Source organism: Corvus kubaryi, unplaced genomic scaffold (genome assembly GCF_017639235.1).
Source record: "Corvus kubaryi isolate FWS band 111438036 unplaced genomic scaffold, C.kubaryi_AGA036_p1.0 split1-131, whole genome shotgun sequence".
In the NCBI taxonomy this organism is placed as follows: Eukaryota; Metazoa; Chordata; class Aves; order Passeriformes; family Corvidae; genus Corvus; species Corvus kubaryi.
The window spans coordinates 23660005-23687811 of NW_024582073.1; the positions used below are offsets into that span (position 1 = coordinate 23660005).

The window sequence follows — 27807 nt, forward strand, 5'->3', positions numbered from 1 at the left end:
GTATTGGCGGAGAATGTTGATCCAAATTATCCATATTAGATAAGCCAAGTAGGAAAGGTGTTCCTTATAGAAAAAAAACAAAACAAAGTAGGCTGAACCCTGTAGATCACATTTCAGGTGTGTTTTCTATAATATCAATTTAAAAAATCATGAGAATCTATTTGCATGGATGCAATGACTGCTGTTTGGGACACCCTGTTATAAAAAAAAAAGCTGGCTCTTTTGCTGTTTATCTGAAACAATTGCAGTGTTTCTGTTCTTACAGTATTTCTGACTGTCTATACAATTTTGGGGTTTTGGCTATGTTCTTCAACAGGAAGATATACTTTAAAGAACAGATGGTTGTTGTTCTTTGAGAGTAATTTTTGTCTAAGTCAGACTTGGTTGTGTTGGTAAAGGCAGAGTAATTTTTTCTAACTCTGTAGCAATTCTTAGGTCCAGTTTTAAATTTTTCTGGAGCATTCATTTTTTCTTTGTAGTAGCACAATCAATTCCAAGTACAAAATATCCTCTTTTCTCACCTCCTGTATGTGGGTACTATACTTTACATGTGAGTATGCATATGGAGGTATGTTATAAATAGGAATGTGCAGACGTGCTGACCTTCCATCCCACAGTACTGGAGCAATTTGTATGTGCTCTGTGCTGGGGATCTTGAGGACAAAACAGTCCCAGCCAGTCCTATGGTGACATGACCAGTCTTAATGACACACTACAAAATCTAACAGAGTAGTCTGCAACAGAAGTAGGTCAAACCATGTTCCCTGAATGAAGTAGGTAAAACTGTGTTCCTCTAGTTGGAGGAGGCTCAGAAAGGCAAACATTATTAGTAAAATTGGTCAGAATTGTGGAATGAGCCTTTCTTCCTTTCTGCAAAATGGCAAAGGACCAAGTAGTTTGTATTCTTGAAAAGCACTTTTCACAGCTCTCTGCCCACTTAGCACCTTACTTTGAAATATTTCTTCAGCTGTGATTTGGAGGGAAAATTCATCCTTGATTCAGTAGCCCTGCTTTCCCTTGCATTAAGGTTTCTGTGTATTGGGAGTTTTGAAGAGACCTTTGTATTGGGGTTATATAATAACACAGACTGCACTTGACTCTGTCAGGAGGTCCATGCTCACCTTGGAGAGCAATTTATGGTGCATATGTGACTATCACTAAGAAAATACTTACATAAAATAAAAAAAAAGTAGAGGCTATTTGGCCATGTTGCAGGGCACAGTCCTTTATCTGAATGTGAGAGGGGTCGTGTGAACAGGCAGTCGTCTGACTGCACACCCTTGTGAGTCAGGAATCGCTTCCTGGCTCTTGCTGCCTTCAGTTTATTCCTTCGTAAGCCACATTTGTACATGACCTTTTCATTGTCTTGAACAGGCCTTTCCGTGCTGATAGGCTTGCTGTTGTAATATCTACTGTATCCCCTATGGAAAAGCAAAGGAAAATTGAAAGAGAATTCTCACTTCATTCTCAGTGTCTCTGATAAGCCCAGTCAGTCATGGTGCTGCTGGAAGTGTAAACATAGAAATAACATCTCTTTACAAGAATTTTCTTTTGTTAGTAGCAGTAGATAACATGAACAAAATGAGTCTCCTGCAAGCCTGCTCTTTACTCTGTGTTTGAAAGAATGGGGGGCCAATTAAGATACTCATGCTACACATCTTCCATTGATATTGCTATGAATAACTAATGTCCAGTACTTATTTATTTTCAGTCTGTTTTTCCTAGGGCTTTTAAGATTGCATGGCCTAATTATTTCTCTTTTATATTTCAAAGGATTACCTGTGGAACCTACAGGTAGAATTTAAAAAGTATATTGTAGGAGCTTGGGTGGGTTGGACGGTCGGGACGGACGGAGACGAGAGATCTCTGAAGTCAGATCTTGGAACATGCGGTTTATTGCAAAGGGCGTGGGTATAGGGGCACTGCTTAGAGCTGCCAGCTGCAGCTCGGAGCAGGCCCAAGAGAGCAAGAGTGTAAAAGTAAGAGCAAGTAGGTAAGGGTGGAGTAAGCGAAGAGGAGGTAAGTAAGAGAGTAAGCGGGTAAGGGAGTAAGTAGAGTGGATCCTGAAGTCCTGGTTACAATACAATAAATCATCTTCTGTACTGAATATTCTAATTGTCACTAACCAATCTAATACAAGATACAAATCCTATAGCATTTACATACAGCCTATAAGAATTGTTATATTACCATAGAGTGTTACATCTTAACTCCTAAAAACTACTCTTTGGACCCCTTCTGCTGAGCTAGTAGGGTCTGCTCTGACCCTTGGACCTGCCTGCAAGCAGAGGGTATTGTTCAATCAAGAGGGGATTATCTTCAGTGGCATACCATTGTTTTCCAGTTGTTCAGTAACTAAGACTTGGTATCTCAAAGGTGGCTTTCATTTCGATGTCGCCTGTAGTTTTCATATTCCCAAAATCTTTTGTCAGGCAATCATATTTATAAGGCTTTCCTGTTTCATCTTCCCCAACAGTATATCCTATAAAATTTTGTTATAAATAATTATGTTACCTATGTGTCTTACCCCAAAATAACTATTCATGTGTACTGCCATAAGGATGGGATCTGCAAGATGGTGAATGTTTCTGCACCTGAACAAAGCAGATTGAACTCAAAATGTGTTAGCATGTATAACAAAAGAAGTAATTTCTACTTACACTGTTAGTAACTCCTTTTTTAACATGGTAGTTGTCTGCAAAGTGAAGAGTGCTGGAGTTTTGGACAGCAAAAGTATGATTATAAGCAAAATAGTCTAGATTTTTGTAATAATTGCAATATTCATTTCTTTCCAATATGTGGAGAAAAATGGTTTAGTGTTCCGTCTGGCTTGAATGTAGTAGAGTAAGAAGGCTCCTGTCTCTTTTGGTCAGCACAGTGAATCCTTAGGACTTCAGTGTAATTACATCCTGTGCTCTACTCACATTTAAGGGTTTTTAGGAGTAAAGTGCTACTTTTCCCCTAAGTACTTGCTGTTTTAAAGAAGACATCTTGATTTACAAATATTTAAGGTAATTCCTGATATTTGAAAATTCCCCCCAAACCTCCCCTGCTGTCTCAGGTTGTTTCAAGGTTCTTCTCTGTAAGAGGGAAGTGGTAGGAGTGGTGGTGGTGGTGAAGGTGTGAGAGTGTCTGGGACCTGGTTTTTAAAAGAAAATTTAAATTTTGAGTAGACATTTGGTGACACATTTAAATCTATTTAGAGTAGATGAGCCATTCTTTACAATAGTTTGACATTTCAGCAATTTCTACTGTTACATTTATAAGGGAATTAACCTACCTCTACTGTGTAAATCATATTTTATTGTTGCTCTTCCAATTTTTTTGGTGAAGTTATATTTAGATTCTACTCTTGCTATTTTAAGGTAACATAATTCAGAATTTCTTTTTTTTCCAAATAATTTCCACGTTCATAAATTTCTTAAGTTGACTCAGAACTCACCTTCACTTTTTAGTTTGATATTTCCCTTCAGGATTTTTGGTGGAGTTATGGTCTCAGGACTGAGCTTTTAGAAGAATTTAGTGTGAAAAATGGTGCAGCACTTTGTAATAGCTAAGGAAAAATGCAATAAAATACAGACAAGTGATTTTCTGCTTAAAGTTTTTTTGCAGCTGTCACAGAGTGAAAACCAAATGCGATGGTGATTGGTTACGTGCTGATTAACTTCAACAAGAATTTACAGCAATTAGTTCTGGTACTATAGGGTCTTGACTGAGTCATAAATCCCTTAGGATTTGCTGAATGTCCTGAACAACTGAGTGAAGATTTACATTACTTTCCTTTACATTATTTTTTTCTCTGACAGCAGTTTAATGACAAGTTCTTGTTCATCTGATGACATCGATCAGGAAGAAATCCAGCTCGCTTTGCAGGCTGCCAGAATTGCCACACGAGAGAAGATCAGATCTAGATTTCATGGCAGTAATGATCTTATTCACCGCCTTTTTGTCTGTATCTCAGGTATGAGAAATACTAAATGCATAAACTGTTTTTTGGTGGGAGCTTTTTGAGTTTTTGCCCATCAATTTATGGTAGAAAGGACTAGAGAGGAAGTTTCAGGAAGACTCTGTCTTTGGGGCCTAAGTTGTAGTCTGGTTTAGAAGGACCTGTTACCTGTTTGGAGCTTACAGAATCAGAGATGCCAGACATGCTGATGCCTTTAGACCTGTAGTGTTGAAGAATTTGGGCTTATATCAGGTTTGATTTTTTCCTGGTGATGCCTTATTGTGTTCAAGGAATGAAATTTGACTTAGCAGTTCTATTTTCATGCAAAATGAATCTCTCAGTGTTTCCTGCCAAAGGATAAGGAAGATATGTATTGACTTGCAGGTAGCATAAAAACCAGAATGTAACTTGGCCATTATGGAGAATTAGTTTATTCAGATGTTCAATTTTTATTCCTAACGTGAGCAAGTGATCCCCTGAAAATAAGTGAGGCCATTACTGGTAGTAAGAGGCAGATTTAAGTACTTTTTTTAAGGATTGTGTAATAGTCTAGAAATGATTTACCCATTTTCTCAAACTCTTAAGGTGTTGCTGACCAGCTGCAGACAAACTATGCTAGTGATCTGAGAAGTATCTTAAAGACCTTGTTTGAAGTTATGGCAACCAAACCTGAAACAGAAGACAAGGAAAAGCAGAAGAAAGGTAAAAGATCTAAACATTTGTTTTCTATAGCAAATTTCTGCTGGCAGCAGCCCTATGGGGTTCCATAAACTATTTGACAAGAATTCCCTTAACATATTGTTACCTTTTTGACAGGACTCACTGTACAGTGATTTCACCTAAGTTTAAATGAAGTCATAGAAACAGACTGTAAACAGGTTGAAGTTACTGTATAGGAACGCAGGAGTTAGTCTTAAGGCGAATACTAAAGAGTTAAAGTCTTCAGAGTCCATCTGCTGTTCACATATTTCTGTGTGTTACAGCAGCACTGTGTTTGTAGCCCATATAGTTTATAGCCCATAACCTATGCGGGGTTTGGACTTCGTAGATTTATTCCCCACCCCCTGATTTGTTTCACACTGGGTATGTTTTAAATTACCAAAGAGCAGACTATAAGATGGGAATGTTCACTGAGATGCTGAAATCTGTCCTGTCTTGAAGAAATTGAAGAATGTGGCTAAAAAATAGAAAAATAACCACATTTGAATTCTTGGTAATTAAAGTAACAATCAGAACTAGATCATGAGCCAACGAAATTTTTTTTTTCCCCTCTATGACCATTTTTATTATTTCTTTTCTAAGCAGCAAGTCTGGTAACTTATCTAAGAATAACCATGTCATCCCAGGAAGGCTGCAATTACCTTTGTCCTTTGTTATGATTAGAACTACCAGCATCTGAAAGTGATCAGAGCTCTATTTTTTTTCCTACTTCCTTTCCTACAGTTTGAAAACTTTGTCTTTCTCCAGTTTCATTTAAAAGCATTGAGGTTTCTATGTGAATCAGTTAAAAGTTGGACCAAGTTAGCAGAAAAAATCTACAGTCCCAGCTCCGCAGTGGGATAATGCACAACATGCATTACAGTCTTGTATTACTTCTGGTTGGAACTTCCACAACAGTTTTATGGTGGCAGCCTGTCATGATGTGACAATAGACTGGGGTTTTTATTGTTAAAAAAATAAATGGGGTTAGACAGAATTGCTAGAGAGAACACAAGAGCTCCTGGGCCTTCAAGTAAGAGTAATAAAGAAACTGGAGCTGTAAAGAATTATGACTGGGAAATATATATTAGTCAATAGTACTTGGATGGATATAATTTCTAATGGATGAACTCTTGCATTAAAAAAGATGGTATTGACAAAAGTAAGCATAAACAAAATGAGCAGGGAAAAAGGGGAGTTTTGGGATGAAGTTTCTCTTTGATATATGTGATTTGATGCGTGTGATTCACCTTGGGAATCTCTCATCGTTCTCAAAATCTACTTATTTTAAAGGATCCAAGTTAAGAATTGGGAAATAAAATGTAGGATGCAGCTAAACTAGCAGAAGTAAGAGGACTGCGTGTACTGTAATAACAGCATCTTTCATTTCTGTTGTCATCCCAAAGAAGAATAGGAGACTTGTAAATCACTGTTTGTGTCAGGGTAAAGAAAAAGCAAGAAGTCTAAGAAGGTGCTACTGTAGTCTAATCCCAGAAGTTCTAACATGAATCTTTCAAGTGAAAATTGGAAAAATATGAGTACTTTTTGAATTGTTTTACAGTTAATCATGGTTTAAGGAATGCAGCATTGGAAGACTGTGCTTTATGTCAAGAAAGTATATCATCCTCAGAACTTGCAGCAAAAGCCAGAGATGGGGACTTTGAAGGTATTTTCTTTTTTCTAAGAATTAAAATGAGACAACACTGATGTGTAAAAAGTGATCATTAAAATGAAAAGTCTTTTAGTGTTTGGCTCTGGAAGGTGAGTATAAAATGTTGTCAGGCTGTGTTTTAGAGACAAAGTCAGAAGGTAAACTGAGCATATTTCTTTACAGCCTCATGAAACTTGTCTACAAATTGTCATATTCAGTATGAATTCCTCTATATCAGTGTAGAAAGGGTCTGTATATTAAAGGCTTTAATACAGTGTATGAGGTTACATCTGATGAGTTTCTGAGGGCTATATGAGATGCAAAGCCCTAAGTAAGGTCTTCTCAAACAAATCTTGAGAGGGTTTTTATATCATTTGCCGTATGTGGATGTGCTGCTTTATCCCAAGGTAGAAGTACCTTTCGTATTTTCTTTACTTTTGTCTTTGATCAAGACATTTTGGTTCATATTTCCACATTCTTCACCACATTATTTTGAAGAAAAGGATAGTTTTAGGTAAATCTGCTGAGGTTGCTCAGCTCTCTCTGAGTACATGGTAAGAACGAAAAAAGCATGTAAGTCTCCAGGTTCTGCTTGGGGTTCCAGTATTCTGAAAGCTCATGAGTTGTTTGTCTTTTATTAATCTGAGCTTCTTTGGAGTTAGTTATGGGCTAAAGTCCTATTATGGCAAATACAGTATAAAAAATGGATTAAAAAAATCTCAGAGCACTTGCAGTCAAAGAATAAGGAAAAAGATATATGAGATGGAGCAAACAAGAAAGCAATCAGCTTTGATCTTCAAGGCTAAGTGGTGGTTTCAGCACACCAGGAGCCCAATTATCAGAGCAGTAATATGTCTGTGGTCAAGTGAGAAGTAACAAGACAACCATCAACTATGAAACTGTATCTGAGCTTCCCAGAAACTCAAGTGTGCAGTAATTTCCCTGGGCTTTAAAACTTTGATGTATTGTTATGTGTTTGTCCATGTACACTACTGTCCTTCCAGTGGGAGGTTTGGAATGCAGGATGATACGGGTGATAAGCAGTGTGTGCCTCTGCTTGTATGTGGAGGGTGGTGACCAACAGAAAAGAACTACTGGTTCATGTCATTTGTAATAAAAATCAGAAATCACAGGGGAAAAAAAAGAACTCTTAAAGATTAGAATTTAGAGTAATACTGCGTATTTATGACTTATTTTGTGCTTATATAAAACCCATGGTTTGCTTGCATACCTTTCTTCTGAAGCTGCAGGCTAAAGGATCTAATGTTTAGAACAGCAGGGCTGATTCATGTATAATGCACTGTAGAAATATTATCTCTTCTGGAGGAAGATGGTTTGGAGGCAGATAAAGAACTATTCAGTAGTCATTTTAATTGATTTTTCTATTGTGCTGTAATTCAGAATGTCACAGAAGGTGCAGGAAAGAACAAATCTTTAAGCAAAATCCTTACTGTGTATAGGCTATATTGCAAAAGAGTGCAAGATTATTCCTTCTCTACCATTTCAATTCATTGTCTTTTGTTTTGGATCGATGCTGATGCTGTCGGTGAATTTGACTTAGAGAACTTGAAAGCCAGTTATTCTGAACTGCAGGATGCTAAATAACCCTCTCACAGTGGATGTACATTTTGTCACAGTGAAGTCACTTCTCTTCCTGGCATGTTGCTCAGCTTTTAAGGTTCTTCAGCCTTTCATGGCAGCTGCTACTGGCACGGGGAATGTTTTATGTTTAGAGAAGTGAGTTGGGATGTTATTTACTGAAATAAGAGGACAACAGTCTGGATACTTAGGTGATGTTACAGCCAGTGCAGTTAAGGGGAATCTTTGAAAGTGCAAAAGTCCCTGCAGCATGAATCAGTTATGTCCCTGCCCTAAGTGAATGGTAAAACCAGATCTGTAGTATTTACAGCATATGCAGATGACTTCAGCAAAAACAACCCCGTGCCTGCACCTTTATTCCAGAATAGCAGATGTTCTGTGTGTGCCTGTGTGGTAGAAAGCAGGTCTTTGTGGGATAACCGAGTCCCTTTTGAGTAAGTAGACATGGATGCCAGAATGAGCTTGGCTGCCTTGGCCCAATGTTGTCCCATGCTAACATATCCTCTAAACAGAGCCAATTCCTGCAGTGCTCCTGCAGGTATTCTGCTTTTGGTACCCACACAGGCTCCCTGGGAAGGCTTGGCCATGTGGCACCAGTCTTCTTGCAGGCTTTCTCTGGGAGCCTCCCTTGGTTTCTGTGTAAGTGGTTATGCTGCAAATATCTACTTGTACAAACCAGTACAGCTCTTCTGACTGTAAACTGAAGAGTGTAGTGTGCTGTTACTTGGCTCTGTTCCTGATGGGCAGGAGTTTTATGTATCCCGAAGAGACAGAGGATGCTGGGGAGTATGGAGATGAGCTCCATCTTCCAAAACACAAGAAGTCACATGAAGTCTACAAAAAGGGGCATCTGAAGTGGGTCAGTTTGTTGAATTTATGGGAACTTTAGAAACACCCCTCATCTCTGATACATGCCGAACCCCCTTGTGTCCCTCCAGGTCACAAGTTGTCATTGCTGGCAACACTGTACAGACTTTTTTCTGAGGTATGCAAGGATAGCTAATGGGATACATGGTTTTGCCATCCCTGAGGCATCCAGTATGAGGCGCAGACTTCCACCAAGATTTTAACCTCAGCAGCCATGTGCTTTCTCCCCCTTACACCACCTCCCCATGTACCTTGTTGTTGCTGCTCACTGTGGAAGGAACAGCCCCTGACTTTGGGTGATGTTTCGGTGCAGGTGGAGGATGTCTGGTGGTTAAGGCAACTTTTGCTGCTTGAACATTGTGCCCTATTTCTTTTAGTAAGCCTGGTGGATTTGTCCTTCAGGCCAAATATGGGCCATGGGCCATCAACAGGAGTATAGGAATACACCATAGCTATCACTGTAAGTGGATTCAACACAACATCTGAGAGCCTTGCATCAAAGTTAATTAATTCCTTTTTTGTACATCAATTCTATACCTCAAGTCATTCAGTTATTTCAGCTGACTATGAAAACAATTTAAAGCAAAGGAGCACATCAGTAGCTCCTCCTTCTGCCATTGTGGCAGAACATGTATCAAATTAAGAAGGTCCAGCCAACTATCTGCCAGGAAAGCTCTTCCCTATTATCAAATAAATCCCTCTAAACAAATGTAGCAAATGTTTAAGATTGTATTCAATTAATGGTACTAAAAAAACCCCAAAAAATGGAAAGCAAGCCCAGCAACCTGAACAAATAAATGGCTTTGAGATTCTACTGAAGGTTTCAGCCTCTATTCAGATTATGAAGATGTATCACTTGTTTTTGTCAGATTTCTCATTCTTATTGTATATAAAACCCACCAGCTGGTCTGGGCCATAAAACAAATATGAATGTTTATTATGAGCCAACTGACATTGGCAAGGGTATAAGAGTTAAATCCTGTGACCTTCTGAAGGTTGAAATACAATAAACTACAGATTAATTGGCATTGCAAAACAAAAACATGAGCCTATGCTCTGTATGTTAATCTTTGCTGTCCTAATGCTCTAAGGTTTTTTTCACAAAGCATATACATTTATACTTCATGGAGTATTAAAAAATTATATATATTTATAGGGAGAGAATGTAAAACAAATTTTGTTTTCCTATAGTAGAATATTAATTTATGCAATATTCCATAAGTAATTTTTAAATACAGTAAAATTTCTTGTCCTGGTTGTATAATGGAGGTCCTGGCCAGTGGGGGACAAAGTTCTGTGTATAAACTAAAGCAAATTGTAGTGGCAGATGCTCAGAAGGCAGCAGGTTGGGCTCTTGGCTGCCAGTGGTGCTTGCTCTGAATTGCAGTAACAGCAGACAGGGGCTGTGTTCTGGGAACTTCCATAGTACTGCCTTTCTCCCTGTGCCCTGGTGAGCTACAAACCAGCACAGGAAGAAGCTTGTTAGGAAGTTCCTGAGCTCCAGCTTGGACAAACCACTGTTGGATAACAGGCTGACTGAGAGTGGGCAGCATGTGTCACACACAGTGTAAAGGAAACCTCCGTGTTTGAAAAGGTAAGCAAATTGCTCTTACTCTACCCAGTATAAATGCATCCCTGTCAGGACAGAGCTGTGTCGTTCTTAATACACAGTACAGCTTCAGAAAGACCAAACACTGGGGAAGTAGAAGTTTGATGTCTTCCTGTCGTTTATGCATCTGGTGTCATACTTGTAGCCCTAACAGAAAACTTGCTTTGTATTTCCCAGCAGATTCCCATGTATATACATAGGTTTACGCACACACAGAGTATCTTCCTAACTTCTTTGGCTTCAAAATTGCCTTTTTATGTTTTCATTTATCAGTTTGTTTATGGGACCAAGTGTAAGTGGGATGCTGCTCGCCGTATTTGGGAGCATTATATTTATCCTTGTGAGTTTGCTGATTTTAATACTACACTTAGGAAAATCTGAGTTTTAATACATGTATATTTTGGGGTAACTTATTACTCAGGAGGATTGATCTGTTACAACTGAGGGAAATGTGAATATTTATAATTACCCATTTAATGAAGTTAAAGGCAGGCTAAGAAAGTGAGTTACGCTTCTTGTCATAGAATAAGCATGAGATATCTAGAAATCTGAAGATTTTCTCAAGGGAAACCAGCAAGCATTATGAAGCTGTTGGTGCTCCATGAAAATACTTGCTGTAGCATCTCTGCTCTCTTCAGCCTTACATGCATTTTCACTCCTTATCCCTCTGGCACCTGTACAGAATTGCCTTGCTTGCAACCACCTAGTTATAACTCCAGACATTAATGGATTTGCTGTGGCTGCCAGTACAAATACCTGTTTGTGCCAAGTAGTGTTAGTATCTGCTGCACAACACACACTATTTCTCCCTGATCCCTTGCCAGCCCACCCGCTCCTGTCTAGTCATAGGCCCTGACTGCTCTCTAACCAGCAGCACAAGCACAACTTAGAAGTTCACAGTTCTGAGGCTCAAGCTCTTGTTCTTGTTGCAGTAAGAAGTCACCAGGTCAGGAAAACCCACCCATGCTCCTGTATGTGAAGAATCTTATCACCACGGCTCTAGAATTACCTGTCAGCCCCAGCTGAATGCTTCGGTTTTTCTTTTGTCCTCTATGTGCCTATGGTTACTCTGTTATTTATCATGATGATCAGCAACACCTTCTGATTGAAAGAAGTTAAACTGTTGCACAGTTCAGTGGCCAAACATGTTCTGTCCACCTCGCTTTTCACTTTTTCCTTATTCAGCAGCTCTGCTTACACTGTGTGAGAGAGGAATCTAGCATTGAACTTCCATACGGAAGCAATGTTTTATAATCAACTGAACATATTTAATCACGCCTGTAGACTTACAGGATTCTTACAGGTTTTAGGCTGTAATGTAATAATTCTATCTGACTTAGGTTTTAAGAACTTGCTCAGAGCCTTTTCCCTTTTTCCCCCTCAAAGACTATTCCTCTTTGTTGGCACTATGTGGAACTTGTTGAGACTTCCTTGCAGTACTTACAGGAAAATATCCCCTAAATACTGTAAAGCACAGGCTTATTCAACTCCATAACATCATAACTGGGATTTTGATTAGGTTTGAAACTTTTTGTCTTATAAATACGTGTATTGAGTGTTCTGGTATGTTGTATGTAGATCTAAATAATCAAGTTTTTTGCTATTTTATAATGGTTGGTAGGTCTTACAGAGAATATTCCTACTAATTTTTATTTGGAAGATCCAAGTCTCTGCTCTGTCTTATTTAAAGATTTGACCCATATCTCAATGGAAACCAGTGTTTTCTATGAGAGTTGCTCCATTTTGTGTAAATAATTATTTTGCCCAAAGAACCAGTTGCTGATCATGTACCTGGACAGAATGGACACAGGACAACATCATTCAAGGTGATACTGAATCAGGCAGAGCAGAGGCTTGAGCCCAAGTTTGCGAAGCTCTGTGTTTTGGTGAAAACTTTCTAGATTTGCATAGAAATTCCATCCTAAGAAAGCTATTTGACAAGAGCTGAGCTCAGAAGTTTGTACCTCTTTTCCCCTCACCTCCAAAATTTTCATCAAATTATATTAAGCATGCTTTTTTTTTTTTTTTTTAATTGCAAGCTGGCTGTAATCAACACTGAATCTACTGAGCAAGGACAAAGATTACTTTGGTACAATTGCCTCTTAGGAATCTTACACGAGAGTCAGAGATTGCCCAGAATGATGTGTGGAAAATGATGATAGACAAAAAAGGTTCATTTTACTGTGGCAGTTGAAGTGAGGGGTAAAGTCAAGTCACCTTAGTTTTCTACTGTCTGTGCTTGAAACCATGAGAATTTACAATCCTTCTTTCATCAGAAGAGCTCCAGCAAACCCATCTGACCCTTTTTTCAGCTGTGAGGTTAATGCACTGTGACGGCTGCAGCGGTGTCAGTTCCACAGGCTGTTGTAGGAGCAGCCCTCTTCAGATTAGTTTGGTAGAAGTGTAATCAGGGTTATTTTGCATGATGTGCTCTGAAATCCAATACACATCAATGCAGAGGAACTTTCAGTTGGAGTTCTACATTAGGAATACTTGATAAAAACAAAAGATGCAGAAAGAGGTCTTTTCTTTGAATTGTTTGACTGTAACACGAACACCACCACAAGCTTAGGGTTGAGCAGCTGCTCTTCAATGGGGAGTCATGGTGTTGTTTCTGGGAGTCAATCATGTTTCTGATTTGTTTCCTACCAGAGGATAGATTTGCTAGCTTAGGCCTTTTGCAGTCTCCAACAACTTTGGAGATTGTTTCTCTCTCTGCTTCGGTCTCCTGTGTCTCAGCACCACTGAATGAACTTCACCTTCGCAGCTGATGGATCCGGGTCCAGGTTCTCTTCCTCCTGTATTCTGAGACAGAGAGATGATCATCTTGGTTTTCTAAGATTAGATGGGACTGCATTAGGTCTATTGCACATATTTAAGCAAAATTAATTAATGTGTTTTTTGACAGTTTACAGTGTCTGTGATTTTTTTCATCCATGATTATGGTTTTCTTAAAGCTCCAGCATCTTGGATTGATCTGACTTTTAACTTTAGGAGCAGAAAATGTTTTTAGCTAATGAGATGGCATAGACATGTAAAGGTGAATTCTAAAAGCTACAACATAAAATAAATAGACTGTAAAATTTCATGGTTTACGAGAAATTGTAATGCAAGATGTTTGAATAGTTAAGAGCCTTTTTCAGTCTTAACACTATTTAATTTTATCTTTTGCCTTTTCCTTTCTCTAAACTTGTTTCTTATTCATTTAAATACTTATTTCTCTTAATTTCTCTGCTGTTTTTTCTGAGCATGCTTTTAATGTTTTCTTCTAAAATTTATTTCTGTAGTCTGTCTCATTAATCCCTTCCTTCCCTTCCTCCTCCTCTTTGATGTTTGTGCTGTGGACTTCATCCGTTTCCCAGCAGACTTCTCCAAACTCTCATTGCATGATAAAGCACCGGGCCAATTAGCCCACGAACAAGGTTTTCCCTCCCTTCCTTGTCCAAATCCCCGAAGCACAGGCAGATAATGCTTTAGAGACTGGATGTTGCTATTTGCTGCAGCATGCAGAGCTAATGGAGCAGCATAGCCTGGAGAAGGACTGTAACATAAAAAGCCTGTGGATGCGGTGCTGCTGCCCTGCTTCCAGCACATCTTCAGGCTCATGCTTGGGGTTTAATTTGTGTAACACACTCTCTGCTCCTTGCATTGAAGCTTTATCCCCTCATGAGAGTGCTCTTCAGAGAGTATTTCAAAAGCCTGTTCTATAAAAAGCCCAGTGACTCAATCCTTAATGTGTATAAGTCAGAGAGGCCGCTCCCAGGGTTGAGAGAGATGAGACTGGTGAGGGGAACCAAGGGGTGGGATCCTCTTGCCACCGGGGCTTGTATGGGCTCGGAGAGATCAAGTCATCAGGACTTCATCCTTCCTGCCAGGGGTGAGCACTTTGGCTCCAGTTCAGGATTGCATTTTATTTCTAAGAGCATGGTCTCACAACTTTGTGTTTGTAGTCAGTGTAAGGCCATTTTTAGTCAGCTGGAAGGAAAGGCATTGGGGTAGTGGCCCAAAGTTCCCTATTTTAAATGTTATTTCAGTGCTGCACCACTGTATGATTTTGTGCAAGACATCCCTCTCCTGATTTCTCCCCACACACTGACTGTAGCTGGGTGATGAGGATTAAAGCAATTACATTTGTACAGCATTTTGAATGTTGAAAGCTGTTACATAACCAAGTGTTACTATTTGGGGGTGTGCTGCAGTGCAGCAGATCCTGGTGCGAGCAGTTGGGATGTTGGGAGGGCACTAAACCCCTGAGGCAATGGGGCACGGGACTGGCTATGCACCTCTGCTGATGAGTCACTGTCTGGGGAAAAATGTGCCCTTTAGCCACTCTACTGATGCGTTAATTTAGTGAATCAGCTGACATGACACCAGCGTGGAGGCAGAGAGAGTCTCTGCTGCAGGAGAGTGTTCTGTGGAGAGGGCTGTTACTGTTTCTGTACATTGCTAATAAGTCGTGAATTATTTTTTACAAAAACAAAGTTTTCAAATTAATTCATCTGTCAGTCAAGTGATTCTGTAACCATGAATTACGGGTTATATGATTATTATTAGTTTAAGGTCGTTATTTATCAAAATTTGGTGGGTGTTTTTTGGCTTTTTTTTCAGTTATTCTTTCTATTTAGCATAGAGGCAAATCCATGCAAGATTAATTAAGAAATAACTTTTTCAGCATTGCACTTACAGGGCAACAACAGAAAAAAATAGGGGAAATAAAAAAAAGAAAAAATAACCCTGTCCCTCCTCCCCAAAAACCAAAACAAACAAAAAAAGCCTCTCAAAGAAACCCAAACCAAAAATTAAACAGCTGATAAGAAAAGCTGCTTTCTGTTGATGAGTTCCAAAGTCCTTGTGGGGAGGTTGTGTTGGCTTATAATGTCTGTGGACTACCTGTGATCTGAGGGAAGGAGTGATGATGGTTCCAGCTGCTGCAGAAGTGACACATCACGTTGGGATGCTGCAGGGGATGCAGAAACGGCCTGTGCTTTGTGGCTTTTCTGTGAATATTAAAATCAGTAACTATTTGAACCTGGCAGCCCACACTGCAGTACAGTTGATAAAGCATCAGTATCGAATTGGGCATCTTACCAAACCTGCTTCCACCAGATCTGCAGAGGGAGACCTGGTGGCACAGAGCTTGAATAACTTCCTACATTTTGCTGTCTTCAAAATGAGTGAGAATCACTGGACAGTTAATTCTCTGAAAACACAATCTTTGTAGAGACAAGTTTTAAACAGGAACATTGTTGTTGGTTCATGTTTTCGCTTTCTGTTTCGGATATATGTGATAACCCAAGGAGCCTCCTGGATGGAGAACATGGGCATGCTCCGTCAGGCTTGCCATGGTTTCAGGTCAGAGAAAGTGACACCATGTTTTCAAAAGCTACCTTATAAACTGATATTAGGAGTAAGTTTCACTGGGCAAGATACATGTAGTGTCTAGGGAGATTGCAGAGAAGGAAAAGCATTGGAAAGGAGTATCTCTTGGCTCCATTGTTATTAATGCTTGACTTAAGCTGGCAGTCCTACATCTCCCTGCTGCTGAAGGGAATCCTGCCTTTGAAGTAGGAATTTGTAGCCTTGTGTCCCCACAGAACATTTCTGGTGAACTGTTCCCAGGGATGAGGTGAAGGCTTCTATGTGCAATCTCCTTTTTTTCACCACATTGGTCATTTCTCTGCACATCAACTTCTGGTTTTGGGTTACTGGCCCTGTAGGTGTAACTTGTATCAGACCAATCAATTAATTAAGTGAAGGATAGCTTCCTTAAGCTAGTTCAACTTTTAAGTAGTTTCAGAGTGGCCTGTAAAAGCTGAGTCAAATTCTAAGTTCTCTTTGGTTTTATTAATCTGCTTTTGGAGCAATTTCTTGCATTGAATGCTATATCCTTTGTACTTTTAATTTGACAAATGTTGCAATGTGACAAACACATGAAAGCTGGTCATGGTTATGTTGGAACAAAACAGTGGATTTTCATTTAATTATCTTCTTTCTGCCTGTAGCTATAGCCCTCTTAACCTCTGCATTAACTGCACCATATATTTTGTTGTTTGATAGTATGCTCCTTGAGGCAGGGATCTTGCTTGTCAGGTTTATAAATCAGCAATTGCATGGCTTGCAAACTGTAAATAATACTCAGAAAGAAGCTGCATACAGGGAACTTGGGTAAATGCACCAAGCAGCTCATGTTCACTGTGTCCATGGGTTCCTTCTGGATACAACTTGCTTTGCCCTCATTAGATTTTTACCAACTCAATTAAGCAGTCAGCTTCATCATTTCTACACTTGTAACTCCAGACTCTTTGAGGTCATGTCAGCCTGTTGTGAGCAGAAAGAGCTCAACAGAAGGGAGCCCGCTACCTTCTGCCTTGCCAAAACCAAATCATTTCCCTGCTTGTCTTTTATGGGAAGCTGGAGAGCTCACAGGAGACATAAACAACTGAAACATGCTGTTCACGATAATGGGTGTGTTCTTTCTCTGCTAAGCCATGTACACTTGATTTTGTGGTTTTGCTGTAGTTACTGGTGACTTCCATTAAGAGTCCTGATAATTTAGCAGATGGTAATCAGGCTTCAGGTTTATTACCTGTATAGTTGCTTGCCTAACTGCAGCAAAGCAGTTGGCCTTTCTGTAGGAAGGCTGAAGAGGCTGGGAATGATCTCCACTCTAAGCTTGTTTTGGGCAGCACTGACAAAAACACCTGTGATCCAGCTCTGCTTTAATAATCTCTTGTCTTCTTACTTTATTTTGCTTATCTCCTTTTCCCTGCCACTTGCATTTGACTAAGATAGATTTTATTTTGATTCCAAAGCTCTCATGGGCCATTTTAGTGCCTGATGTGCTCTGCCCAAAGGTGAGTGCCTGGCAGAGAAGGGGGGAGTTGAGGCCTTCTGGGCATCCTGAACTCACTCAGCTGCTGTTTGCAAAGCACCTGGAGAAATGCAGATGAAAGCAGCTGCTGTTACATTTTATTCTCCCTACTTCCTTGAGGATCTGGTAATCACACGTTTGGTTTTATTCCCTTTTGATTTATGTTCCCTTTTGTTGCTGTGTTTCTGACAGATCCTCCTGACTGGGTTCCAGATGAAGTCTGCAGCTACTGCACTGCATGCAAGGCTCCTTTCACAGTCATTCGCAGGAAGCACCACTGTCGGAGCTGTGGCAAGGTAATGACTCAGTCAAACATGTGAGGAAGTACCCACCAAAGAGAGCAGCAAATTCATGTGGACCACAGAAACTCGGCTGCACAGCAAAATGTGCATGCTCAGCCAGGGTTCTCAGTTCGCAGGTGCTTTTGTGTGCCTTGGCTGCCAACTCTCAGCCTACGTTTACAAAGGGTTGGGGAGGGGTTTGACTTTTATACAGCAATAAGCTGTGTAAAGCTGAAGACAGAATTCCCTTCTTGAGATCCTAGAACACTCCCCACCCCAACACAGAGTCACTCTGGACTACTGCTGTAAGCTCTAATGAGCCAGGGCAGCCTGCGCTGCCAGGGGTGATGCACACACAGCTGAGCTGCAGGGACAGTATGTCCCTTTGCTTTCTTTCCAAACCTTTGCAGGATCACTGTGGTGTGTAGGGCTGCTGCTTTGCAAGTTTGTGGGGGAGGAAGAGGGAGCGAGGAAGAAAAAAAGCAGTCATGTACCTCAGGAAGCCAGAAATCTGCAGTCCCATTTCGCTTGCTGGCTGGTGTGCCAGTTAAAAAGGAAAAGGGTAGAGAAGCTGCTTTTGTTAACCATGTAGTGGACTTGCAGGAGTATGAAATTTGGAGATATTCACAAATATTCCCCTAGTCTTCCTTTAAAACCAGGGGAGAGATGCTTCTTTGCACCTCTGATGAAACTGCCTTCCCCTGTGACCTGCAGAGGTGGACAGGTCTGCCTTGGCTCCTGTCAGTGCTGGGCACCCTCACCAGAGGGACTGAGCCCGGCCAGATAAACTGGTCATTGGGCAGGGATTGCCCGCAGAGGCCCTTCACTTGCTGTGCTGAGGACGGTGGTGGTGCCAGCTCATACAATCTTCTCTCCCCTCCTTTGAAATCAATTTTGTCCCATTCTGTTCTTCAGAGGAACTGAAGAGAAATTTCCCTCTTGTTTTTCAGATCTTCTGTTCCCGCTGTTCCTCCCACTCTGCTCCATTACCTCGTTATGGCCAGATGAAGCCTGTCCGTGTCTGCACTCACTGTTACATGTTCCATGTCACTCCTTTCTATAGTGACAGAGCTGGTATCTGACATATTAAACTACTGGTGTGTCTTCTGGAGTCTTACACGGACTGATACATTTGACCTAAGCCAAGACTTGAAAGAGGGACCCAATGAGGGCACGTAGGCTTTGACATCCATTATTATAAATTTTGTACAGACAGTTTTTATTGCATTTTACTAAGCTGCTAAAGGGAACTATGAAGCGTCTGTAGCTCTAAGGCTACAGTACAGTCTTCCATAAATTTATAACATTAATGTTACGATGCCATATGCAGAACAAATGCACTGTGTGGAAGGAAATAGGGCTCAGAGAATTGCTGCTTATCTTACATGCTAGGAACAGAGTAGCCAGTTAATTAGTCCATCCCAGCGGCTCAGTCCCAAAGCTCAGACACTCCTGTGCCCACTGGAATTCCAGCATGGCTGTGGGCATCCACACTCTCCCACCTGCTGCCATTTAACTTCCCCATTACTAGATTTTTGCTAACTATGCTAGAATTAATAAAAGCAAATCTATTTCAAATCTGTATTGGATATTTACAAAGGCAAAATTTTCTGCGAATCCCATAGAAAGCACTGAAGGCCCTAAAACAGTAATTCCTGTTGCCTTTCATTTACCAAGCAGAGCAATAACTCCAGGTTGTCTTCTAAAAATTTTTACAACTTCCAGTTCCATAGTTTGGAGTTTTGGAGGTATTCATAATCTGAATCATTTATGCTAAATCCTGTTAGTAAAAGTCTAATACAGAGGTTTGGTTTCTATATCAGCATTTAAAACTTAACAAACTTCAGAGGAAGTGGTTACCAAATAAATTAATTCATATTAAAATAGATATTTTTTACAGTTTGGCAGCAAAATTTAGTAGATGAGACAAATTATTTCTCCCATACTGAGATTTTTTAAAATATTTTTTAAAAGGCAAATATATAATGAGGTATCCAAAAGGTCCTACAGACTGGTCAGTCAGAGAAGGGTACTTGTTGTCCACATTTGGCAGAGTAACCATGTAAAATAGTGCATACTGGTACTTCACTCATGCTAACAACTCAGAAGACATTTGTATTTATTTGAAACACTGGGGAATAATTTTTATCTCCACTTGGAGAGGAAAGAAATAAGACTCACACGGATTCATGCTATGATCTTGCATGAACTATTGCAGTAAGAGCTCTCTGAGCACTGAGGTTTCAAAGGCATTTGGACATGCTTTGAGTTGGGCACATGAAAAGCAAGACAGTGTGTGCTGTGGTTACAGAGGAAACGAGATCAAGAGCTCTTTGCTGTGCCCCCTTTCCTGATTCGTGGTGTTACACACTGTGTTTCAAATACAGAAATGGATGAGGAAGTTGTTTGTGGTATCACGCTCGAGAAAGGTTGTCACTCAAAATGATAAGGCAAAACTGGCCAGTGTTAATTTTTTTTTTAAATTTAATTATTTTTGGGGGGACATTCCCTTTGCTCAGTGGTTTACTGTTCAGTGTTAATGAGCCATATAAGGGTGCTGTGGTTTGGCACTACTGTCATTTTGATTCAGATGAAACAGCTTCACTTAGTTTATGTGTAATGCACAAGCCTTATGAGATGCTGTTTGTAGACAATGTCAGCTCTGATGTGTTATTTTCACCTTATTTATATTTTTTATTATTATTACTTCCCTGAAATCCTTCTCATAAAATCCTTGGGTTGGAGTGTCTGTATTCACCAGAGTTTGGAAAGGCATGGGGTTGGGTGATTGGTGGGACATGGGTAATGCGGTGCAAGCAATGATACTTATTCAGGCTTAAATCTCAGGCTTCACATTGCAATGATTATTGCAGTTTTATTTTTAGGAAAAAAAAAACACACAAGAAATTTAATGCTCCTTTTATAGGATAAAAAAATTGCAACAAACTTCAGTTGTGAAATAAATATGCACAAAAAGTTGCTTCTGTGGAAAAAAATCTTATTTAATGGACTGAATATTTATTTAAGCTTGTTTTTATTTTGTAAATGCTGTAATTCAGAATCATTTCCATAAATATGATATTTAAAGATCTCAGACACTATAGTTTCTTATGTAAATACAGACTCCTATTTCTCTTACTGAAAAGCACAATGACTATATCGATACTAATATACATTTGCCTCAAGGAAGACTTTCATCTTGTAATCTCTTCAGATAATTAAAGTGTCAGGACTTTCTACTTCCATGTGCTGGACTGCTCTTTCATTTTGAGGTCTGTTTACATGGAGTGACAGCTGCCATCCTGTCAAACAAACTGGCCTTAACTCTTTCTCACTTTGCAAATAACATCAAAGAAATTAGTTTAAATTTGAAAAGGGAAGTCACCCATACAGTGAAGGCATGGTAAATCAACGCTGGAATACCAGCCTGTCACTTAGCATTGCCTTGTGCTATCTCTTGCCACCAGCTGAAAATCTCCCTTCCCAAAATATCTTGTGTCAATGGCCACTTCACACATCAGACATGTTTGATCTGCTTGTGTCACATCTGAATAATCTTTTCTGTGGGGGATACAAATCTGCAATGAAAACAGCGTTCCTTGGATCTCCGTGCACAGTTATCCTTGGGAAGCATAAATGCCCAGTCCTGCTTTGTTCTGCCCCCTGTATCAGACACAGCTGTTAAAGGTTTTATGAGAATTAATTTTCATTTCCAGAGGACTTAATGCATGGCTTTGGGATGCCATTTCACTGAGCAGAAAACATTACAGTTCCATGACATTGAGATCTCGGCTTCAGTGGTGCAACAATGAGGAAACTTTATGGGAACCTTGGACACAAATGTAAGATTGCATTTGAATTAACATGCATAATATTTATGGTCAAATAATGCTGCCTTCAGGTGTGTATGAATAGGTGAACAGTAGAAATTTATCCTAAAGGGACTTTTTAATCAAAAAGGAGATTTCTCCAGAATACAACAACATGTCCCACAGCAGTTTTCCTCTTGGGGATATCACAATGGGAGTGAACAGGATAATAAGGTAAGAGCAGCATTGGCAAAGGCGGCAATAATTCACCTGGTGCTGGACTCTCCTGTATGGCAATTCCCTTCTGAATCACAGCTGTTTTCAGGGGAAAAAAATAATTACTTCAGAGTAAACTCTGAAGTGATCCTTTCTAGGTCTGTACAAATTGTACAGTGTTTCTGGCTCTCTCTGGGTTTGTAAAAGCAGGTGCATATCAAGGCTTCCTCACAGTGAAAGGAATTTCAGTAAAACACCTCTGCTTCCAGGGAATACCCCTGTCCAGAACACTCAAACAGACTGGAAAGCTGTCACACAGCATCTCGGTGAGGAGGAACCTGGATGGAAGTGATGGGTGAGAAGTGACCTTTGTGTGTGTTGTCTGAGCTGAAAGAAAGGAGGGAAACAGGCCGTGTGTGGTTGTACCTGTACTTGGGTGGGGAGATGGGAAGGGGGGCTGTGGGAGCAGGAGATCGACTGTAGGAAAGCCTCAAATACAGCCCCATCACAGTCCTGCCTGGAGCTGGAGCAAACCACCAGCTCTCAGTGCCTTGCTGAACTCTCAGTTCATGCAAAGTCAAAGCTGCTGGGGCTGCATCTGCCAGTTTCCGTGGCAACCCCTGATAGCATCTCTCTGCCAGTGCCAAGACTGCAGCACTCTGTTCCTGCACAGGCAGGCATGGAGGCTCCTGCCTTCTGCTTCGTCAGAGGGATTGTGATAGCTCAAACATCTTCATTTGTAACCAAGGTTTGTACTGCAGTCAAATGCTTAGTGTGAACTCTGTTTTCTAATGACAGCATTTCACTGAATTTGGCTTTATGTTGCTTGTTGGGAAGAAATCATCTTTGTAGGCATCCTTTTGACTACTTTTGAGGAGGGTTTAGCTATTTACCTTCTCCTCTTTTACCCTTTACCCCACCCCATCACTCAGCTTTCAGTTTCTGCTGTGTATAAACTAGACTTACTGTGTGGCTTCTGTGGATATCTTACACATAGTGAAATATTTAAGACAACTCAAAGAGCTTTCATCTTTATTGCTTCCTGATCTTGTGCCTTCAGGTTCCCAGGCACAGGCTTGTTTCAAACCTTCACTTGGTATCCTTGTACCTGCAGTAGCATCCTGCCACGCAGGTGCTTTCTGGCTGCCTTAGCTGCCATGGGTCTTGCACCAAGGTGTTTAAGTTCTGCAGTATTCCTTTACTTTGTGGAGAAAAAAGGATAGATCTTAATTCTCAGGTTTTAATAGCTGTTAATAAATTATAGATATTTCCATTTGGCTCTTTTTTTCTTTGCTCTTAAACCAAAAAATGGCAAAATAATAGGCCAGAAGGATGAAGAGGAGAAGACTTATTAAAGCAGACCTGGAAGTGTGAAGATGATGTTTTAATGAAGTAATTGGTCTCTTTGAAAACAAGCTGTAACTGCATCTGCTAGGAATGCTGGTGCTCATGCATAAAACAAACTGGGCAATTAGTCTTTCATGAACTCATTTCATTTCTTGTTTTCACTAAACATGAAGGCTCTGAAGTGTAAAGAATGATTTTCCCTCATGTTTCACTCAAAGGCATAAAGCTGATTTTTCTTCTCAGTTTTTCTCTGCAAACAGTCACCAGCCTGTTGGGGCTCTGACTGAGCTTGTCTGCAAAAGAGAAAGTCCCGTGTCCAAAGCAGCCAACAGTGGGGCCTCCCACTCCTGAGGAGCACTGAGAGGTGCCTGTGAGCACAAGTGACTACAGAGGGGCTGTTGCTCATGTCCAGCTGCTGAGTGATGCTCCCATCTGCTCTTTCTCATGAGCATGAGGTGTCTGACACAGCCCAGGATGTGAGGGACTGCTGTGCCCGGGAATGGCAGACCCAGCAAGCACTGAACTGTAACGACCTCACATAATACAGAGATTTTATTTTCTGAAAATAACCCCAGGCCAGGCACTCACACCACTTAAGCAAGCACTTTTAAACTCATGTCTTACTCTAGAAAGTCTTATTTATGTATTTCTGCACTTTTACATAGTTCTTCACAGGGCAATAAAATGTTGGTGTTACTGCCATGACTTTTATTCACAGAGTTAATAAAAAAGATATGAAACAGCAGCAGGGAGGGTGTTTGAGGTGACTGCTTTCTGAAATGTGTAGTATTTCAGCAGTGGCCAGCTTTCAGATTTTTAGCTGAAAAAATTGGTTCCAGTGGGATTGTCAGTACAGTGGAAGATGATGATGATCAGAACTAGTCCTGAACGGCATTTGTGCTGGTGACCTCTCTGATGATGTCCTGTAAAACATGTTAAAAATGTCTGTCTTTCATAAGAGGGGTGTCTGAAAATGATGCACAAGTGCCTCAGCCTTTTTGGACAGTTTGGAGAAATTGTCCCTCAGCATTCCAGGACAGGGCCAGTGGCTCTGCATGGACTGTCCCACTCAGACCCTCGGTCATGAGAAGGCACCTGTCAGGTATGTTAAGAGCATTGAGACTGTCCTGGCTTTACTACTGAAGAACCTGTACCATGACATCTTCCTCTGTGTTTGGGGAGCCTCTGAGATCAAATTTTGAGGCACTTGATAATTATTTTTTCTGGTCAGGACCATTCGTGATTGCTGCTTCACTAGCAGCTTTTCTGTTTATTATGCAGCAGTAAAGCCTGCTGGTCTCGGGTTGTTTTTGGTTTTTTAAATTGATTTCACTTTCTTTGGCTTATCTGCAGAAAGCTGGAAATTAATAATTGAAGATATAAACAGAAAAATAATCACTTCTGCAAATTCATAAATATATTTAAAAGAAACTACCCCATGATGCTCTCAAACATTGGGAAATTCTACAGTAAAAACTGAACCCCAAGTAGTCCAAAAGTCTTGGGTGTCTGTCTAAACCATCTGCTTTTGTTTAGGAGGACTTGTAGCTGGTGGAAAGCTACAGGTTTTGGGGACCAAAACTTACAGGTTTGAACCAATGATGGTAACTTCTTTGTCTAGAAATAGCTCTTCCTTAATTTAAAAAAATAAGGAAATTGTTATACTTCCCATGTAAAGAACCTCTGTTCAAATAAGAAAATTCAACTAATTTGTTCCAAGTGTCTTGGAACAAAATATAAAGCTACCACAAATTCATTCAGTAACCTTTGTTATATCCTCTCACTGCCATGTCTTTTAGAGTTTCTTTCAGGACAGAACACCAGCCTTGCTTTGAGAACAAAGTAGGAAAACCTTGCCCATCTGTACCCCTGACAGGTGTTTTCCTCTGTCATGTTTGTTTCTCACATTCTGCTTTCTGCCCCTTCTCTTGCTTTTTCCTCTTTAAAGCAATGTTGTTGGTGTTAGACTCTAAACTGAGTCTCAGGGAAAATGTTTCCATATTTCTTTCCTGTAGGGAGCGTTTGAAATATGTCTGTGTCTACTGTCTCTCAAAAAGGTGCTTTGTGAAAACCTGAGGATGCAGACTTGCATCCAGATGCTGCCTCCACGCAACTTTTGACTTACACTGGAACAAGAACAAAGTAAATGCAGTAAAGAATCCAAAATTCAGGCTGGTGTAAAGTGTGAAAGCTTAAGGGTATCTTGAGTGCTTACTGAAAGTACCCAAGACAAGAGCCAGCCTCTGCCACCGCCAGGCATGAGCCGTGAGCCTGCAGGTGGTGCAGCCCTGACCTGGGGACCTGGGACCTGTACAGGCTGGAGGGAGAAGCCAAGGAGCTGACAGCCCAAGGGACACTGCCTAAAGGGTTTTTTTCCTCGACTGTTTTGCTAAAGGCAACTCCCAGGAGGAATGCAAGGTGTTATCTTACCTAGTGCATTGAGGGTATTTTCAAGGAGCTTGGAGAAAAACCCATTTGATGTGCTACTTCTCTCTTCCCAACCAGTGTTAAAGAAACACTCACTGTTCCTTGGCAGGTGGAGGGGACAGAGAGGCTGTTATCTTTTTGCTTGTTGATTATATTTTTATGTGTATTTTCTGCTTGCTTGCTGCAGTAAGAAATGAAGAAAGTACTCACTTGAAAATCTCAAATTCCCATTCATGCAAGAAATAATTCTCATAATGTGTTCTAATTGCAGAGTGCAAATAAATACTCGTCATTAAATAATATTAGGTTGTTTTTAAACAGAAAACTCATTAACCCCAAATCAAGCAATTATGAAATCACTTGCTCTGAGAACAAATAGCTCAGAAGCCACTGAGAACACCAGTGCCATGTGATAAAACCCTCTGCCTCATGTGCTTTCCAGTGCCTTCCCAAGGTTCAGATGTTGTCACAGCATTAGCTGCCAGAGGAAATCTGTTCTTGCCAAATTGTATCTTCTTGGCTGCTCTGCGCTCTTGTGCTGCTGGCGTTTTGCTCCATCAGCCTCTGCAGGGTTGCTTTTATTTGTGATATTTATAAGGTGGTTGAAGCACAAAGGAGGATGGAGCTGAATGGGGGAAGGTGCTGAGCAAGCAGCCTGCTAAAACGTTCCTGGTGTGTTTTGCTGTGAGGGAAAAGCCATGGGAGTGACCAAGGGGTTGGAAATGTCTGGAGTTGCAGTCCATTGAATGTATCAGAGATAATGGTTGCAGACACCGTCAGTAAATGCCTACACTGGGTGCACAGGTCTGGGAAGCCGGGCTGCTCCTGGCAGGGGTCCACAGGGAACCAGTGGCCAGAAGCTGAGCCAGCTTGAACAAACACAGGTGAGAAAGAAGAGCGTAAATCTTGTGCATAACCAGCTGCTGAACAGTGAGCTGATAGTTGTGGTGAACTCCATACCTATGATCACAAGTATTTTTAACAAACACAACATCAGGTGCTTCCTACAGACACAGTGGTGGAGCCACCTGTGTTGGGACTGAGGCAGAAATAAGCACTCAGTGGGGCTGTCCTGTGACAGAGGTCAGGGTCCTGGTCATCTCAGTTTATAAATTGGTTCAGGAAGTTACCAAGAGGAGGGATTTCTCTGTGGGCTGCTGTGCAGGAGAGATGCAGTGGCACAGGCAAAGCCACCCAGTGCTCTCCATCTCCCTGTTTCACCCCGGAGTTAATCCTGCACCAGGGCTGGAATCACACTGGCATTGGACTGTTACAAGCAGCAGGAAAAGAAAGGTAGTGGATCAAACACAAGGAAGAAGGATGCAGGGAGAAATGTGGTGCCATTTAGGAGCCCAGTGTCTACAGGAGGGGAAGGAAAATCCCTGAACACAGAAATGGCCCTATGTGCAATTCCCAATCAGCTAAAGGAATCAGTTCCCAGTTTGTCAAGAGCAGTTCTCCTGTCCTTGTGAACTGGCTGTGATTTCCTGCAGCGCTGATCAATACTGGTGTCATGCTGAACACATTGCTCCTGCACAGGCCAGGCTGGGCTCTGGGTACCGCCAGTGTGCCACGTGTGGAAGCTGAGCATGACTGAGTGTGTAGAAACACTGCTTCCACAAACCCTGCCTGCAGCTAGAGAAGAAACGATCCTTCTGCTTTTTTTTCCTTCACAACTGCTGGATACAGAGCAGCAGGCTTGCCTGAGGAATCAGGCATGGAGCACAGTGGGCCAACATTGCACAGACCTTACAGTGAGGTACAACAGAAGATGGAAGTAAACTTCTTACACCACAGGGATTTATTCATATCCTCACCCAGCAGACCACATCAGCTGTGAAGGTCTGGAAGGGGGAGCCATGTCTTTCCTCTGCCTGAGCATGAGAAGCAGCTTCTGCCCCCCACTGCTTCTACCGAGCCCCCGTCCCAGTCCATCCCTTCAGAGATGCTTAGGCTGAAGGGTCTGTTGCGAGCATTTGTTTGGGCGTCCCCACAGCAGAGATGCTGCAACGCTGTGCCACAGTGGAGTCTATAGGATTTTGTATAGTAACTCCTTCCTCAACCTTGCACAGTGCCCCTGATCCTTCCCTGCCAACCACAGTACCAGTACTGGTTACTGTGCCCTCACACTGCTGTATCTATGTTATCTCCATGCTACAGAAGAGCTTATTAAAAACTCAGGAACACAAGATCAGCTCATCCTGTCCTGCTATCTCAAGCATCCATGAATAATCCCTTTCATAAATCACTTGTATCTCATCACAGAGGTAAGTGCAGTTCTTCTTAGAGTACTTAGACCTTAATCTTCTCAGTAGACCAAGGGTTTTAGAAATGCTGAAGTCTCCAGATCCTGATGTTTTAGCGATCCTTTGAAGCTTAACCTTGGATCTCAAAGTCAGTCATCCCTGTCCTTCCTGCATGCCAGGGGACCCTTTGCTCCCTGCCTGTCACCTGGAGTCTTACTTACAGATGTGTCTGGTGGGAA

General features: G+C 41.0%; 1 protein-coding gene across 4 annotated transcripts in view; it reads left to right on the top strand.

The window, feature by feature from the left end:
• ZFYVE28 (zinc finger FYVE-type containing 28) overlaps positions 1 to 20762 on the top strand; it is a 151490-nt gene extending 130728 nt beyond the window's left edge. For 2 of the 4 annotated variants that reach the window (XM_042053084.1, XM_042053086.1), the window contains 5 exons: positions 3807 to 3961; positions 4532 to 4648; positions 6207 to 6311; positions 17435 to 17538; positions 18474 to 20762. In XM_042053084.1, the coding sequence (XP_041909018.1) occupies positions 3807 to 3961; positions 4532 to 4648; positions 6207 to 6311; positions 17435 to 17538; positions 18474 to 18605 (613 nt within the window). In that variant the 3' untranslated portion in view covers positions 18606 to 20762. The remainder of the gene's footprint in view (positions 1 to 3806; positions 3962 to 4531; positions 4649 to 6206; positions 6312 to 17434; positions 17539 to 18473) is intronic. The other 2 variants (XM_042053085.1, XM_042053087.1) reach the window with 1 other exon arrangement.
• Positions 20763 to 27807: the final 7045 nt, after the last annotated feature.